This window comes from Pieris rapae, chromosome 6, assembly GCF_905147795.1.
Source record: "Pieris rapae chromosome 6, ilPieRapa1.1, whole genome shotgun sequence".
In the NCBI taxonomy this organism is placed as follows: domain Eukaryota; kingdom Metazoa; phylum Arthropoda; class Insecta; order Lepidoptera; family Pieridae; genus Pieris; species Pieris rapae.
In genome coordinates, this window is record NC_059514.1 from 10459370 (window position 1) to 10478838 (window position 19469).

At 34.0% G+C, this 19469-nt stretch overlaps 1 protein-coding gene across 4 annotated transcripts in view; it reads right to left on the reverse strand.

Annotated features, from left to right (window-relative positions):
• Positions 1-19469, reverse strand: part of LOC110991655 (1-phosphatidylinositol 4,5-bisphosphate phosphodiesterase) — a 43790-nt gene that overhangs the window by 3636 nt on the left and 20685 nt on the right. For 2 of the 4 annotated variants that reach the window (XM_022257101.2, XM_022257103.2), the window contains exons 4-17: positions 15995-16054; positions 15432-15569; positions 14768-14847; positions 11381-11617; positions 10507-10673; positions 9224-9434; positions 8523-8781; positions 7806-7988; positions 7437-7590; positions 6727-6884; positions 6057-6263; positions 4201-4365; positions 3025-3229; positions 2459-2590 (exon numbers count right to left, since the gene is read on the reverse strand). In XM_022257101.2, coding sequence (XP_022112793.1) covers positions 2459-2590; positions 3025-3229; positions 4201-4365; positions 6057-6263; positions 6727-6884; positions 7437-7590; positions 7806-7988; positions 8523-8781; positions 9224-9434; positions 10507-10673; positions 11381-11617; positions 14768-14847; positions 15432-15569; positions 15995-16054 — 2356 coding nt within the window. Of the gene's footprint in view, positions 1-2458; positions 2591-3024; positions 3230-4200; positions 4366-6056; positions 6264-6726; positions 6885-7436; positions 7591-7805; positions 7989-8522; positions 8782-9223; positions 9435-10506; positions 10674-11380; positions 11618-13422; positions 13503-14767; positions 14848-15431; positions 15570-15994; positions 16055-19469 lie in introns of those variants that run through there. The other 2 variants (XM_022257105.2, XM_022257106.2) reach the window with 2 other exon arrangements.

Consider the following 19469-nt stretch of genomic DNA (forward strand, 5'->3'; position numbering starts at 1 on the left):
CTTAAAATAAAATTCTGTAAATTCAGACAATTGATTTTAAATATTCCCATATCAAATAAGCTTACAATTAATTTGTGTCTATTTAGGTATTTTCAGTATGTTTTAAACCAAATTGTTTTTTAAAAGTAATTAAAAAAAATCCTTAATAGTCATACAATGATTTCTGTATTATACATACAATGATACTATATATATTCCTATAACTCGCATTTAATTAAATTATAATTTTTTATTTTTTTAAATTTTTAAAAGCAAGTTATATTTTTAATGCCTTCCTAAAATTGTGGTTAATAGATAATTAAATAATTACATCCGGTCATGTGCTGACTCGAAAACTACTGTAAAATTGCGGTGTCAAATGTGGAGCTCTGTAGTACGCAACGTACCCAAATAGCTAATAAAACTAGTTCAATGACAAGATGTTCGCCACCGCGGGGTAACCTAAATAAATTTCATCCACTGCAATAAAAGCTATAATTAATTATAGGTATCTTCCAACGAAAACGCATAATTTATCAAATTAATTCCTTTACCGGTAATTATTATAGTAGGTATATCTCTAATTTCAAAATTACAGAATTTCAAACATTGGTTTGGAATTTGACTTAATATTGTGGGACAGTTTAGGATAGGTTACCTAGAATTTTGAATAATGTACTCATATAAAAAAGATAAAGTTTTTAAAATGATAAACAAACATCGTTGTTTGTCATCTCATTGTCCGAACTACCCAATGTAAGCCAAAATGTATATAATTATGCAACTTAATGTTATTTTTTTAGTTTGCTATGAATAAAAAGCACGATGATTCATTAAAAACATACAAACAACCCATAACTGAAATAAACTCAATGCTAAGTGAACATTTACATTAAGAGTGGAAAAAAAATACCTTTACAATTTCGCCAATTCATATTTATTACACTTCACTAACATTACACTAACAAGTGAATAACTAAAACCAGTGGTGTAGTGAACAGCAACCCACAGACTACGCATAGGAAATGAATCTTGGAAACATATTAAATATTATTTTCAAATTGCAGGAGATAGCGGGTAGGGATTTTTGTAGGCATAAAGTTTAACAATGGAATCTTAGATGGGGACACCCCGTATAGGTAGACAAGTAACAAGAGAATAACTAACTTAGATACACTTTATTTTAAACTTTTTTTTGTAACATGACTGCAAAATCAATTTATTCATTACAAATTTCAGTACAATATTCTTACTACATAGTAGGTAATAATAGTAATAATTAGAAATAATTTGTAACAAATGTTAAATGTAACTTAAATTCTGGCAACATTTCCTCGCTGTAATGCGATGCTTATTCGTTGAGCGAGGAAAGCACCAGCTCACTTGTACTACCTACCAGGCACCAACTTGAATCTTTATTGCCTGTGCACTTTAACCCCAAGGGCCAAGCGTCATTATAATTCAATCAATGTATTGCTTAAAGCATCATCATGACTTTTTTTTGTTAAAAAAAATATTTAAAAATGATGTATGTGGGAGGAGCCGCATGATTGTCACATACACTAGTAACATTAAGAAAAGTGAAAACAGATTCGTAGTATTTATGAAATAAGTACTATCATTGTGTGTTCATAACCCATAAGCTTATTAATTAGCAATCCTGCAATCTTCTCTGATCAACACAATACAAGAATTTGTGGCCTCAAAATCTTGGAATAAAACTTTAAGCTGGTCGCTAATCGTATGCCTTGTACCCTACCATTATACAAATATAATTCGCAGATAATCTGAAGTCCAGGCGTTCGTAAATGAGAGCTATTTGTGGGGTTTGCGTATATAAATAAATTAACCTGACTTTGCGCTTACCTTGACGAGTTCATATTCGTGTTTCATAAACAGATATGAACGGAAGTTTAACGACTTGCAAGAAAAAGTTGTAAATTATTTTATATTTATTTTTTTATAAGTTTATTAATGATATTATATATTTCGTAATCCTATACCTAACATAAATTATATAAATGAATTTATCTAAGTAATAATTTATTCGGCTGTGTTGTGTGCAAAAGTGAGGGTATATACGTGACGCAGATAATTTAGCGGTATTGATAATGAAATTTAATTGTATAAAGATAAATTGATTGTTACAATCCGTCTTCTTCCATTTCTAGACGTATCTCAAGACACTGTTGGTCTTGCATTGTGACATTGAAAAATCTAATAGAAATCTCTTAATATTTAGCTTACTTAGGCTTGAAACTATATTAAAGTTTGAATGATGATATAGAATGCGTGTCTAAAGTCGATAAGATTTTTTTCATGGAACAGGGGGCAAACGGGCAGGAGGCTCACCTGATGTTAAGTTATATTGCCGCCCATGGACACTGTCCTGGAGAGTGTCCATGTCGCGAGTGCGTTGCCGGCCTTTTAAGAATTGTTACGTTCTTTTCTTGAAGGGCCGAGATGAATAAAAACTGACCTTCTTTCTTCTGTTCAGGCTCCGGTTTCTTCTCTGGCCCACTCTCTTCTATGCCCATGGCCTTCATATTGTCTGTTCTCTCCTTCGCCGCTCCCATGAAAGCACGCGGATCGGACAGTGCCGCCATGAAATCTAATACATATGTTTTTGTAAATGATAAGAAATTATTTAAAACAAAATTTACACAGAAATTTTTACAGCAGAAATTTTACCACACTTTCTGCGTAGAAACTGTCAGGCAGATTTATAATTCCAATAATATAGCATGTAAGACTCGATACGATATTAGATCAGTTACCACGTAACTTTAATAACGAATTTACTTATGAGCGGAAAGGACGATACATCTAAATCATGAAAGTGCTATTGATTTACCAGAAATTAATATAACGACATTTAAGACGAAACTCATACGTGGTACGAAAACTTTATAATGAAATGTGAATTCAATTTTTTTATTAAACAATACATCGTTCTAAAGAGTACTTTAATCTAAATCTTACAAAACAGTCAATCTATTCTTTAATTTTGAAATTACGTAAGTTTGCTGTTGATTCATCAATTACCTTCAAAGCCATCAGGTACGTAAATCTTCAGCTCAATGTTACAGAACAGCATGGGCAGTGACATTGGGAAATTGGCTTCAGTTCTGAGGGAGATGTGGCGATATCCCGCCTGGAGACCGTCCAATGGCAGAATGCGTTGGCCCAAAAGTTTGCCATTCTCATCGTACACCCCGAAACGCAGAACAGCCAAGTCCGGGAGTACGACCTGGTCAAATATTAATAAAAATAAGTATCATCATTAACAAGTTTTTTAACAGATTGCCTAGAGGTACAGAGACTGTCATTCCATCAAAGAGATCATAGATAAGAATGCCCCTTCTTTCGTTGGTGAGAACAGGATTTCTTGTCTATGTCATTTAGCTATTTTGTACTTGCTCGTACGGTAGAGGAAAACATTGTTTGGAAACCGAAAACTCTTAGACCCAACAAATCGAAATTGTAAAGAACTATAAGATCACCTGCAAAAGATCACGAAACAGATATGACATTTGATGTCCAGACCATACGTTTTAGGGTTCTTCTTTATTATTAACAAGATTTCATATTATTTTCAATTCTTAAAGTGTCCGCTATGGACTCCTAAACTATTTAAACGATTTCCATCAAATTTGCACACCGTGTGCAGTTTGATATAACTTAAAAAATAGTATAGCTTACATTTACATATATAATTCTACTGTACATGTGTATGTCACAGCTCCTCTTAAACGGCTGGACCGATTTGAACGATTTTTTTCTATGCGGAGCCCCGGGTGGTTTAGATTCACAAATCAGCCCGGCGCTACAGTCGGTACTTTTTTTAGTTTGTATAATATCCTAATCGTTTGGAATATTATGCAGGACAACGTTTGTCAGGTCAGCTAGTTTTGTATATATATTCACAGCCTCCGTGGTGAATATGGAGTACAAATAAAACAGGGTTCAATTCCTTGTAATAGTTACATTCACGGAGGATAGGATTGTTAATAATATATTTTTATTTCGCGCATAATTACCTTAATAGTAAATACTAATACAATAAAACTATACAAAAATACAACGATAATTCTTCAATTAATAACATTAAAAAAATACATCCAAAGTTGTGACTTCCGCCTCAGGTTCTTGCTTAGTACCCGTAAACCCAGTCTCACTAATATTAGTTGCGATCTAGTATAGTATAGTTGATAAACTTACCTTTCTGAATAAAAATGGTTCCTCGTTATAGACAGGATTCAATCCGTTAGCGGGCACCATTCGGGTACGGAACTCCTTACGAATGGTGTCGGTGGGTAGACCGTACATGTCTACTTCTACGTAAGTACCCACTTTCTTGTCTGACAAAAATTGACCCGCAATCACCTGCAAATTTTCGACTATTCTCAAAAACACCTAACTAAAAGCGATATATATATTTTAATTATTTATTTAATATTATATACAAAGTTTTTTTACAACATGTTAAAAACCCTTTGTATACAAGTGTTATGTTACAAGTAAGATTAGTTAAATTATTATATATACATAATAAATTTTAAGTCCGTATGTCAGAATTATTGATCGAAAAAAGAATCTGCTTTCTAAAATAAGGAGAAAAATGGCATATGTACAAAGAGGGTATCTGTATAAATGTTAATGTTTTTTAATACAGTTGCTCAAAAAGTGGCATATTGCAGGGAGGTATAGCGTTCGGAAAGTGGGCTATTACACACTCGTGCTTTTTCTTTGCCATTCCCGCACTCGTGCGTTTTCTTTGCCAACTGTCAAAACAATGTGCATTAAAAAGAAAAAACCAACCACGAAGGTTTTATTAAAAAGATTCATAGAAGTTTTTATGATATATGATTTCTAAATATTATAATAATTGGATTCAATAAGGTCGGTTAGGTTTCTTTTCATTTCATATCAATTTAAAAAATATTAAAAAGAATTTTATAATATATGCAAATACGTATATTTAAAAAGTTTACTAATAATTGGATTCAATAAGTTAGGTTAGGTTTATTTTATTTCATATCAATAAAAAAAATATTAAAAAGAAAAAACTAACCATGAAGTTTTTACTAAAAAAAATTACAGAAGTTTTTATGATTCATGCAAATATTTTAAAAAGAAGCTACTATTTGTTTCAATATCAGATTTAATGATTGGACTCAATGAGTTAGATTTGGTTTTCTTTCAATAAAAATAGTTTACTGAAGAATTGGCTGTATGGGCCAAGTTCCCTTTGCCTACCCAGAATGGGTGAAGAAAAGAAAAAGCAAGCTTTGCTCATATTCTTTGCGGTTGGCGCCATTTTCCAAAAATGTTCTTTCGAGTTGAGTTATTTGTTGCACGAAATGAGTAATTTCGACGATATTTTATTTGAATGAATACCACCCGAACTCAGTATAATTGCCCAAAATGCTTCGGGAAAACATTTCATTTGGACAAACATTCGCTACATATCTACGTGCAACGAATTTATTGCGTGGAGAGAAGAGAAAAAAAAAGCAAATAGTTTTATTAAATTGCCTAATTTTTTCGCAACTGTATTAAAAATAGTCGTTCAGTACACGTGCGGTACCGTCATTGCAACTTGTTCCGACTGTCAACCCTCACCTTCGGCTGCGCCTCGGGTCGGGTAGACATTCGTCGGAACTCGTTGCAATGACAGGCTTTCCGCACTTGTAATGAAATATACTATTGTCTGATAGATGAGTTTTTCAAGGAATAAATGAAGATGGATGGGGAGTAAGAGTAAGACAGAAAAAGATAGGTTTCAGGCTCATTTTGAAATCTTTATTTATGTACTTCACAATACCTCTTATTATAAAGTAGACCTTTTATTGGATATATTTTATTACTATGAAATCTGTAATGTACGTATATAAAACATTCTAGATTCATGACTAGAAATTGCAATTCATTTTTTAACTTATTACTCATTGACAGAGAAAAGCAAGCTTTATGGTACCCGATGTCTTCCCTGTCTAAACCCCTTATTGATAAAAAATAAAAACGGACTTAACAGTGACACAAATGAGTAAAATTTATTAATTCAGAGACATTACCTGTACAGCACACTGTGCAGCAATGACTCCATCGACGGGTGCATCGGCGAAAGGGTCGAAGCTCTTATCCGCCCGACGCATGAAGTCTGGCTTTAGAAGGTACCCGCAATTCCCATTGTATTCAAACTTGCCCTGGTTCAGCTGCATCGGAAGATCAGAGGTCTGGAAGTTCAGGGACACCATTTGGCAGCCCGCGTTCCAGAATACCTGGAAAATAAAATTAAATTTGATAATCGAGTATCTCTCTTGTGTATATGTGTGTTAGATCTATAGTTTTTAAAATGAGATGGTATGTACCCTCAAAAAGGTATTTTATAAAAAAAATAATGATTCAGGCTAACTATTCAGTCAGTGTATATAATTTTAATCAGGATTTGTATTTCATTGTTTATACATATCCATTTAAATGTTGATAACTTTTCCGAAAGCTGATTAATTTATTATGTCAAACAAAAGAAGTGCATAATCCACAATGTTAGAGATTCATAGCATTGTTTTAAGTAATTTATGACAATAGATAAAAAACCAAACCAATTCGACTCGATACGAGCGTAGCAATATGCCCTTGACGCACTCGGGAGAGTGGCAATGTCCTTGGTTGGTATCACTAAACATCAGGTGAGCCTCTTGCCCCCTGTTATGATTATATTATTATAGAAAAAAGTGTTACCTGAGGCATATAGTTAGATGAATCAGCTCTGGTCCCCTTGGGATAAATTCGTGACATCTGACGTTTGTTGTAGTTGACAAAGTCAATAGCCTGACTCTTGAGGTAGTTCATTCCCGTTGTTTCGGCGAAGGAAGACATGTTGTGGTGGATGTTTCGCTCTGTTCATTATTAAATAGTTTAATATAGATGGTATTAATTTTTAAAAAGGCAAGATGCCTTTATACCGTGGGCGGTGTAAATGTACCACCATCAAATACATCATTTATTATATTTTTTATACTAAACTTATGTCGTAAATCCTCGATGGAATATAAAGCAAGGTGTATTATGGGCAAGAAGTAACTGGTTTCAAACGCATTTCACACAATCAAACATTTGTATAGATAAAACTGTTTAAATACATGTTTTTTATATTATTAATAATACTGCTAACATAAATTATTTACAACAAAATACAGTTTTACTAGAAATATCACCAAAAATGGAATACATGATATATAGAAAATGGTTCAATTATTTACAAAAGGAAATAATCAATAAAAATGATTAAAAACTAAATACCAAATTCGACGGTTCTGTGTTATTTATGCAGTGATAGTCAGGATATGCATGTGCAGCCCTTGTTAAGTTAGGAATTACTGATAAAATTGGAGTAAGAAGTTCTCAAGATAAGCGTCATTGGATATAACAAATAATAAATTACAACTCACTCTCGGCCTCCTCGAAGGAGATGAACTTGATGGGCTGCGCGTAGTTGACCATGGAAGACAGCCAGGGATGCACGTTGGTGGTGGAACCCGTGTATTGCACTGGCGGAGGGGCGTCATCACCTGCCGCGGCTGCCTCCACGACTATTTCCTCAGGCTATAGAGGATGAAAATAGAATAAACCAGCCACCAGCGACAGTTACGAACCATTCCAATAAAACATAGAATTTAAGAATGATACATGAGCATCATTACCAGGATGCCATCATTATAAATGCTAATTCCAATAATTATGACCCAGTTTTGGCATTAACGTTTTAGGTCGATTCAAATACGTATTGACACCACATCTTGAGTGCTGTCAATTTTTACCTTCTTGTCTTCTGGAAGTACAACCGCCGAAGCATCCTCTTTAACCTCGTCTTCAATCACGAACTGTCCCTGCCTGAACAGCTCCAATTCCTGTTTCTCAACTTCTTGCTTTAACCGCTTGTTCTTTATCATTATCTTCTTTTTCAAAAGGCACGGTGGGGGAAGAGGCATTCCTGGCTCCAACTGAAATAAAAAAACCACTCAAGTTAATTTGCCCTGAAAATGCGTAAAAAGTGGACCGAGAAAGACTTCCATCCATCAAGGTGCAACTAATAAGAGATTGACAGAGAAGTGCATACGAAAAAAAACAATATTAACAAAAATATTTATGTAATTGTCGATACAAACTCAAATCACAGGAAATAATTTGATTTCGCCAGTAACTGTTAAAAAAACAAAACTTCTTAGCAGCACGCGCCATCTTGTAATAACAAATATAATAATTACTCAGATAATCACAAGATTTGGTAGATGGGTAGGAGATAGAGGATGGAATTGCTTTGATAAGAGATAAAATGAAACAGGTAGGCGAATGGAATTGGTAAGCATATTATAATTAAAATATCACTCTCTTCAAAACTTATCCGTCTCTTTCTGTTTATGCTGTGATGAAAAGAGACTTTAATACCTTCTTTAAAACGGTGAAATATATATTTTGAACTTACAGGCCGGTATAAGCTAATAAAGTTTTCTAAACTTAAAATTCCTCATACTAACCGGATAATCAGGCAGCGGCTCCTTCATAAGCAGATCTCCAAGGATTTCATCGCAGTACTTGGCTAACTTGTACTGCTGAGCCTTACAGCAGTGGTTCTCAAAGGATAGGATCACGGGATAGTCTGACGTCACAAAAGCTGTGTCTCTCAAAGCGTATATCACGTCTTTGAATAAAATGTCAGTGCACATGGCCATTCCGTGAGTTATTATTGGCTCCTCGTCTTCACCTTTGCCATCCCAGCAGTCGAGTTCGACGCATCTGCAAGAGGTTTTTGAGGATGACCCAAAAAATCGTTTGGACGATGACCCAGAGTCTTAAAATAAGTTTTCTGTATTTTTAAGATTAGGTTTGACGGTAACCACCTATAAAGATGGGGCATTTTTAACCGGAATCAGTACTCTGTAACTTCTAATTGCGATACCGCATCTGTTACGACATGCATACAATAGCGCTATCACATAGTTAAGTTACAGAATACCGACGCTGGATTAGATACTGAAACGCAATAAACAGTTAAAAAAATGTACTTGAAAAACATTATTTTATGGAATTGACTTTTGTGAAATGATAGGTTATAAAACACATTTTAATTCTTGATTATTTATTTCATGTATTATAAATGTATTGAACACATGCAGAAAGCATACTAAGAAAGTCTCGACTAGACTAGGCCCTTCTGTAAGAGGAGATGGTTACTTACCGACAACCTGCCAGCAAAACCTGTCTATACATTTCAACAGAACTCTTTCCACCAAACTGACGACCAGATAAATACGTATTATGTGATGAATTAATGTAATAGTGGGATAGAGGCTGGTCCATTTCCATGTAGAAGTCCAGACGGTCGAGAAACACTGGAGCGTTCTCGTCCGACATTAGGTATCGGATGAGACCGTCTTTAGTAAGGCACTCTGGAAATATATATTAAACGTGATATACGTACGAACACAGTACGCTTAGCACAAAATAATTTTTTTTTGCAATAGGAGGCAAACGGGCAGGAGACTCAACTTATGTTTCGCCCATGGGCACTCTCCATGCAAGTGCGTTACCAGCAGTTGGTACGCTCTTTTCTTGAAGGATCCTAAGTCGAATTTTTTGCCAACCCGTTTGCCTCACAATAAAAACTAAGAATTATAGATTTTTGAGCATTATTAGGTTTCTCTTAATTTAATGGATTTAATTAAATTCATATCAAAAAACGGGCAAAAATTCGTCCTCACAGTAATTATGCTCCATGGTCAAAACCGCTTATGAAGCTTTTAAACGTAATGTTATCTTGTTTAATATCTGTGGCTTAATAAATAAATCAAATAAGTATTTTAAGTCAACCTGTGAATTTAAGTATTTAAAATCTAAATAAATTAAATATATTTTTTATATAAGTGCTTTTAGTAATAAAGATAAAATAAAAGAGTTTCAACTTCCGCGTTTTTTTCTTAATTGATGAAAAGCTCAGTTTACGACAAATGAGAAAGCGTGTTTCGACATTTTAATGAACCAGTTACAAAGTACTATAATTAAAACAATTTTGGAATTATGGAGGTACATTTGATAAAACTTTAGCTCACTCAAGAACATTTTTTTATAGAACAGGGGGCAAATGGGCATTATCATTTGAAGTTAAGTGATAACGCCGCCTATGGACTCTCAATGCCACAGGGTTCGCGCGTGCATAGCCGGCCGTTTAAAAGCTCTTTTTGAAGGACTTTAAGTCGAATTGGTTCGGAAATACTTAGTGCTCTTTCTTTTTCTTCCACATATTGGTGCGCGGCGAAACTGCGTTAAAAACGCTCAGTATACATATACAAAATGAATGTATTAGATTTATACATTACGAATATAGATTGTTTACGTAACTTGAAGATATAGACTATATATTTATTTCCGCGTTTATCCGTTAAAATGATCCTATTTTAATTACAGTACACATCAAACTTTCTCAAATATGTGAGAGATATAAAAATAAATTGTACTACTCACTGGCATTTTTTGCTTCGTCATTCTGTTCGTAAGTTTCGATAATCTCCACTGCTCGCTTGTCGTCGTACAGTGGGTAAAGGATTTCATTGAGTCTCGGGTCACGCTGCTTCTCATTCAGGAAGTTGACGAATTGATCCAAATTGATACGATCCGATTTGCCTTGAGTACTGTAATGTTTCGTAAGAACTCTTTACAAATAGGTTAATAGTTCTGAGCACTAAAAAGCAGCATATACCATAAGAATAGTAAGTAATTTACGCCTAAACCCAATAACCTATCTCAATGCAGTTTTACCATCTCAGATAGACATCTTTTATAAATTTGGACTGTCCCCAAAGTTGGAATATACTTTTATTGAAATTTCATAAAACATATTATGGTAAACTCGAATGACTTGAGAGACCAGAAGAATTCAAGGGATATTCATTCATCATGTAACTATTAATGAGTAAACTTCCGTACAAATAAAAAATTGTCTTCGAATTTTTTTAACTGTAAATTGTTCACAAATACAACAGCAAGACAAATTTTAGACAAAAAAATAATATAAAAATATTTAATTATTCAACTCCTTGTGTTCACGTAAATTTATTTCGCACTGAGCATCGAGAAAATTACGCATAATTATAACTTTATTAAATCCTCGCATATCATTAAATAAAATAACTGGACTGATAAGGAAAAAAAAATCAACTTTTAACGAGCAGACCTGCAGGGCATTTCTGCGTATATTTCTTTCATTTTCACTGGAGAACGAGATATTGTATGACAAAAACATCTACTACACGGGCCCGATTTTTATTTTATATAGGAGCAGTTTCACATGGACCATGCAGACGGACGAATAATTTGTTATATATAACGTATTACTTACATGGTCCGAAACAATTCTTCAATATCATTCCTGGGGCAGATCTTATGATACAGGGCGTAGAACTTATCAAATGTGAATGCCTCTCTTTCCATAGCCTCATTTTTGCCAGAAGGTAGTCCGAGTTCCGAGAGGCATTGGTAAACCAGCTTTTCCGTTTTTCCTGAAGCGAATGTTCGCGCAACCACCTTAACTGGCACCTTGCCTTTGGGATCCGTCAGGAAGCTTAGACGCATCCAACTAGAATTTTTAAGGGTAATTTAACCAGATACAGACGGAGTATGCGCTTAAATGAATTTCGTTGATATAACGAGGTGCAGATGTAATAATATTTATCCTATATTGGCGTTTATACTTTAAAGAAATCTACTTGTGTTACAATCTATAACCAGGACTATGAACGAAACATGCACCATACTATCCCATATTTAAAAACTATATAACTATAAAAAATGCATAACACAAACTAAAAACTAAATCTGTCTTAATTTAAAGCACTTATGTGTGTCTCTGTTCATCATAGCCTTAACACAAATTATCTTTATTATATTTTTTTATTCGTTTACAGAATTTGCTAATGGGTTTTTTTACAACAGTACATGAGACTGATTTAGCTTTCATGGATGAGGTAGACATAATATGCGTGTGTGATAGTAAAAAGATTAGACTTAATAAAGCAGAAACTGCTTTGATCCGAAACAACATCATTGTACCTTGTTATGTGAGGATAACATAAAGATACGCCCGAGGATAAAATGTCTTGTGACAGAAGATATGGAATTTTCTGGATAAACGAAAAAATCTAGTTATTTGATTAATGATTACGGAATACGTTACATTTAATCCTCTGTCGACATCGTGTCTTATACATAAATTGTCGAATAATCTGATTGTGATGAAAAATGAAAATGGTTTCACAGAACACGTTTTAGGAGGCACGTGATGTTACGTAATACCGACATCCAACTACTAATACTTTCTTTTAGTAGGGTGTTAAGCCGAATTCATGTTTTTAGCATCATTTATCTTCAATCAGACAAAAAACCGCCAATTTTTTTTACCTGCTACCTATATCCCAGAAAAATAACCCACTCCGCGATTTAACCTATGTATATCTCTTCGCCTACAGTTAGGTAACGTACCTAAACCATAAAATGTGAAAAGTAAATGTATATATTTTTGTCTACCAAAATTTTATTAAGGTAACAAAGAGCCACTTACAAAGAGAAATCCCCTATTTGCAAAACAATTGTTTTACTTCGGTTTACTTTCATCTAATTTGAAGCATTTTCGGAAATATTGTGACACAAACAGGAAAATATTTTCCCCTTATTACCGTATTTTTATATACTTTCTCAATTTATTTAACGCTTAACTTTTGGCGTATCCTCGTGATTATCAGTTTTACTTTTAAAATATATTACTTCGGATCAAAACTATCAGAATGTACTATTTTTGAAGTAAAACTTCTTTAGGCGCACAAATACATGGAGATCGTATACTGGCACATAATCATCTATTGGGGCTTAGTAATAATTAAATTATAAAGAAGTTTCATTTCTGGCATGTGTGCTTTGAAAGCACGCACTTTTTATACAGAACTAGACAGACGTGGCTACAATCCCACCTAATATTAATTGCGATGTGGAGGGAGGGCTCGCCTGTCTAGGTGATGCCTGTTCACCGCCGCTTCAATGAATAAATATTATACTATCTAGGAAAGATGGAAGGGCCAAGGAATTCCATTCCTTTGCTGTTTTTAAAATAAGTGACGGACCAAATCGTGGACTACGGCATTTGGGGATGTCAACAACAAAGGAGTGAAAATCCTGTGTGTTTCTACGAGTAGATGAGCGTTGATTGAAAGTGGATATATTTATAGACATTACACCTGTAGCCACATAATGTTATTGCGTATGAATCAGTATTTGTATGAGTACTTTGACCACTGTTATATTCCAACTAATTTTTAAATAGGCGTCCCATCGTCAAAGACGTCAATTAGTTCTAGCGCACACATACATCGTATATATCATCATACTTACTGCTTCATAAGACTCGTCCTCGGACAGACATTGTTAATTTTGTTATTGTGAGTTATGTGCCGCAACCCTTCTTTCCACACCTTGACAAAAACATGCAATGAACCTTGTATAATATATCTTAGGACTTTGTAAGTCAAAATTCAATTTAAAAGTTGTATGAGCGAAGCGCGATTTTCATCGAATAAAATGGGAATTGTAATTTTGTTTTTATTGAAGTGAAACTTCTTTAGGCGCATAACATTTTTAGGTGCCTCAGATTTATATATCTGTTTCATCATAATTTGTCAATTTAATAGGCAAATTGATGATCAGCCGGACAAATGCCTTTTTGGGTCTAAGGCAGACCGGTTTTCCTTCACCATACGAGCTAATTAAATGCGCACATAGAAAGAAGCTCCATTAGTGCACAGCCGGGGATAAAACCTACGACCTCAGAGATGAGAGCCGCTGTGTCCACAAGGCTAACACAGCTAATTTTAAGTTTATTTTATATATTTTTCTAAATTATATTAGAAACCACGTTTTGGCTTTTTAAAATATACACTTGATATTCGTGTCGTTGAAATTCAACGATAAATTTGGGCTTTTTAACTTTCAAATCCAGCCCTATTTGAATTTTAAAACCGCCATCTGTATAAACGTTGATTACCATCTCATACATTATACAAAGTTCAGATAAAAAATAAAATAAACAGTTAACCAAATTGGATAAAAACTGTGATGCTTTGATCGAAAAAACTTAAGCCAACGAAAATATTTATTTATTTATCCATACAAATCAATTTCGTAAAATTTAATTTAATCTTCAGGGATCTATTCAAATATTTTCGCTATTCTGCTTTTATGAAAACTGGTTAGATTGGTTAACTGTTTAAAAACATGTTTTGAAACACAACGAGGCATTTTAATTAGACATTAAGCTTATTTAAAAAATTAGTCACAAGTTTAGGCCATGCGGAAGCTTTCTAGAGTAAAGGAACGGTAGCTTTAAAAGTTATTGGTTGTAACGTGCTTATAATTCGACACGATTAGATTCAAGATACCATTATAATGTCTATCTCACTTTTATGAAATTAAACATTGTTTCCCAACGTGGTTCAGCCCTAAAAGGGGGAAATTTGACTGTTGGCTTTTCGCAATTCTATTTGGAATTAGAATTTCAGTTTTTTATTATATTCAGTTAAGGGCCTTCCAATATAACATAGAAATAGATACTCTAATTTTATTACTCATGATAATTGCATAATAACTACACGGACAATTTTTTTAATTAAGTAAGGGAGTTATCTTTATTTTGCGTCACCGTCCTTTACTCTATTTATTTGCGCAAGTGTCCCAAACTTACTGTTTCTTGAGACAAGTCATGGGGCAAACGTTGTTGGCTTTCACGTTGTGGGTGATCTTTCTCAAACCCTCCAACCAGACCTTGACAAGTTTTTAAAATTTTAAACCACCTGGTACTCTGTAACTCTTGATAGCGAACCCGACTTAAATTTCAAATTATTGTGCTATATATGCCGCGCTATATACACCGAAATTCCATACAAAGGTATCCGTATCGCTGTTGAAAGTTACAAAATACCAACGCAGGTATAATAGTTTTTGTAGTTTACTATAAGAATTTAGCGTAGAAATTCATAAACGAGACTAATTGAGTATGACTTCAGTGTGTAAGTTATTGATTACAGTAGCCATACTTTGAGCTTACGCTCTTTTCTGACCCTTAGATTCATAGGATCTAAATACTTGATTAGTAAATTGATTATTATGAGTTTCATAATAATTAATACTAAAGTTTTAACTAACAGTCTCTTTTCATTAAAGAACCAATTTGAAAGAAAGAGACGAAAGAGAACTTCAGCTAAGAAAATTGTACTAGGAACCTATACCGGAAATTAAGAGATTTTTTTAAAATGTAATAGGAGGCTAACGGGCAAAAGGTTGGTTCGGAAATATTAGCCTTAAGGCTCAGTTATGAAAAAAATGACAAGGAATCTATAAATGTTTACCTTGGCAGTATTTGCATCAGGACAGACCACGTGTTGATAGTTGATGTTGATATAATCCGTGCCACTGCATATGGTTAACGATTTGTCCTCTAATTGGTTTCCATGTTTGGTCGTTAGTTTGTCGTTCAATTTCGTGTCCTGGAATCGTTAAGCAAAGTAAATAATCCAAATTCAAATCCGATACGAACTGAATTTTTATATCAAACATCAATCATCTATCATCATCATCTATCTCATTATTATCATATCTATAAATTATTGTAAATACCAACATAGTCAACGATAAGATTTTTCTTATCGACGTATTTAAGTAACAGTTATTAGAAGAAGATATTCTATGTAATTTGTTCTAAAGAAGCCTTCACACGGGAGGCTTTTTCAGGCTTCTCCACAATATTACACAAAAGGTTTACGCCTTTGTGCTTTAGTATTCTTCAATTTTTCTTGCCGTCCAACCACTTTTAAAATCATCATAGTTGTAGAATATCTACCTACTTTCTTAAAATTATTTTACAGAAATATAAACGCCTTCCTACTGTGCACGTATTTTAGGAGGCTTTTACCTTTGGCACTCCTCCAGATCTGATGTCGCTGACTTGACACAGTTCTATCACGTCACCATCCTGAAAGCAAACAATGCAAGAATCAAATGTTTGAAAGACAATTTCATGTGTGAATAAAAAGATTAATTAAGATTATAAAATTGTATTTAACGTTTTTTATAGTGTTTAATTTTAACGCATAATTAAAGTATAGTTCGGGTCTGTTTCACAATGTATGGATAAAGTACAAACAGCAACACAAATTATTCGGATGATAAAAGTTACAAATAAGAAACTTCGCGTTTCATGACGAATAGCTCTATCTGACAGTCGTGAAACGCAACAATAGTGTTTCTCCTACGGATAAGTAATAAATAGTTTATTTGGAAGTTATCCGGAAATTGCGAAACAAACCCCTAAGTGTTTTATGATAGTTCTTTTAAAAAACAATGTCAAACATGATTGTATATTACAATTTAACTAAACAGTTGCTGTTTAGAAGGAAACAAAAACGGAAGGAACTCATTACTGCTAAGATCGTACAATAATTTCCTGCGACACATGAAGACAATTTCCGCTAGTTCCTTTAGGATATGGCATTTGAGTTCAACAATGCATCTTGTTAAAATCAATATTAGATTTTCTTTCAGGGGGCCAACGGGCAAGAAGCTGCGATGTTAAATGATGCCGTCGACACTCTCAAACTCAGGCTTGCTGATTCTTAAAAGACAAGTAACGTCCTCGACGTAACGTGACGTAACGTACTTGTCTTTTAAGAATCGGTACGCTCTTTTCATGCAACACCCTACGTTTATGTTCGGAAACGGGCAAAGACCACGATGGGCAGCTGGTTCCATATATCAGTGATGCCCGGCAAAAAATCGAGAGAAGTCGAGGTGGAATTTTACACTTTGCCGCAACGTCCGATGATGAAACTCCAGCTTTTCATTTGACAAAGACATTTAGATTTTTATACTGTAGCTTTATTATAACCAAATTTATGGTAAAGCAAACATTGTTACTTCCTTTTACAGTCTTATTTAATAAATAAAATATACTTTAATTATGTAACTGTTACGATGATATTTATTTGAATGTATATAATATTGCATTTTCTTTTAATCAACGTTCAATTAAAAATCTTTGGTCGTATTCAATGAAAAAAGCCAGTGTTATCGGACGTATACATCGCTCAGCTGACATCCGTCCTACATACGAACACTGTTATTCGAGGCATTATAGATGAGCTATGTTTACCACTCAAAACGCGAATCATTTTAGAGCGATTTGTGTACAGTAGTGTTTTTCAACATGGTTTGTATGGCTTACTATGTTTGCTTATGGCTTTCTAAAATTCTTATGCCCCCTAAAACATACATAACTTTTAATATTAACTTAAATTATTGGTTTCAGAAATAAATTACAATGATGTTATTAACGAGTTATACATTCCCAAAACATATAATGAAAAACTGAAATCCAATTTCAAATTTTTGATGTCCCCCCTACTAACAACCAGACTGCCACATTGGAAAACACTGATGTAGACTATAGTTACTATTTGCACTTGTAGCAAACATTCTTAGTACGCCTAGTACAGTACAGTAGTAGCATCGAAAAGGTCCCTTAGCGAACCCCGTGAGGGTGTGTAGAGGTCTAAGGTGTTTTTAGTGGGAAGTATATCGCTACCCCACTTTAAGTCTAGAGCCAGTCCCACAATACCCGCTTTAAGATCGACATCCATGGCGTGGGCCTGTATGCCTCAAAAAATGCATCGTAATGATACTTAAAGAATCGATTCAATAGTTCAATTTCCAAACATAATATAAAAACGAAGAGGAAATTTAACTTAACATTAAAAGAAGCATTGAAGTTTTTCATTCAATTTGAGGTATTTCTTTCTTTAGTTTTGATCAAAAAAAATTACATAAAAATTATCCATTAAGAAGTCCAGCCGATGGAAAATTATAAATTTAAGCACTGTTATTAACGGTCAGTCAAGTTCTAAAGCCTTTTTCCCATTTATCTAAGAAAACAAAAGAAAATTCGCCATCTAATTTCCTAATTACACATAAGTCCACATCTCAAGCTACTGTTAATTAAATAAATGTAACACTGTTCTTTGATCTTCATCTAATTGGATATTTTCCTCTCCTAATGAGGCAGCCTCGTTTCTGGACCTATTTAAGTAAGTATATACTGTAGATGCCTTTAATTTGATATACTTGTTATAGCACTACACTAACATAACATTACACACACAACAGCACATAGAGAACACACAACATACAAAACATACAAAAACACATACATGCATGTGTATCAATGACAAGTGTGCACAACATTTAAAGGATTGATAAAAACAACAATTCAACAAATGTTTTCAAACATTGGAATGATAAAAGAGAAAAATAATTATACAATACTAATAATAGACAATAAACAGGATTTAGAAATACAAATGTACACTTTTAAAAAAATTATATGCATCAACGGAACGGTACAGTAGTGTTGGCTTAGTGGCTTCAGCAAGAGATCCTCATTCCTCAGATCGTAGGTTCGATCCCCGACTGGGCACCAATGGACTTTCTTCCTATGAGCGGATTTAATATTCTCTCGAACGGTGAAGCCATTATCATGCCTTCGACCCAAACGTTGATGGTGTGTACAGGCACAGGAAAACCTGCTTGCCTATTAGATTGATAAATCCGTGAAACACATACAGAAATCTGAGACCTTAAAAGGTTATGTAATGTTATATCTATTCTGAGGGAGAATTAAAGTTAAATAAATAATTCTTGAATAAGTATTATACAAGACTTGTATTGTTATGTCAGTGTAGTCGACACTTTGACAGTTCCAGATAGCAGTAACTAGGTCATCTCGGATGCGCCATTGTGCTTTGATGTACCATTGAATAAATGCTCCACATCAATTCATATGTCTGTGATTGCCAGAGTTGTAAGTGTAAAGTTATGAAGTAAGTTCAGTGGTTCAGTGTTCGATTCTCAATAAATTAAACATCGGATCAACAGATTTTTGCACGCAATTACTCGTTCTATAAAGGAAAACTTTGCGATGGCGTTTCTCTGAGCAAAATAACCAACATTTGACAGGCGCAGAGGCCTACCATTGTCCTAAAGCCCAAATAAACGTAGAAATCTCAATCTAGGAAAGAAAAAAAGATAAAGGGCCACTGGATTGCCAATCAAAAATATCTCGTAAATCCGTGATTTGCTATTAAAAATTATAAAGCGTAACTTCATGACGCAAGTATCTTTAAAACATTTTCAATTTCGATGATCAATTATTTAACTCCCTTGATATGTACAATGTGTCGACGGACTAGAATTTTCTTTTCTTTTATTAAAGCTTGCTTGATAGGATCACTAGGATGCCGAGCCCGCAAGCGAGTGTCAAATCTCCAATTAACTACTCCTAAAAAAGGACCTTATTGGTTCGGAAATACTTCAGTGGGCAGCTGGTTCCACAAAGT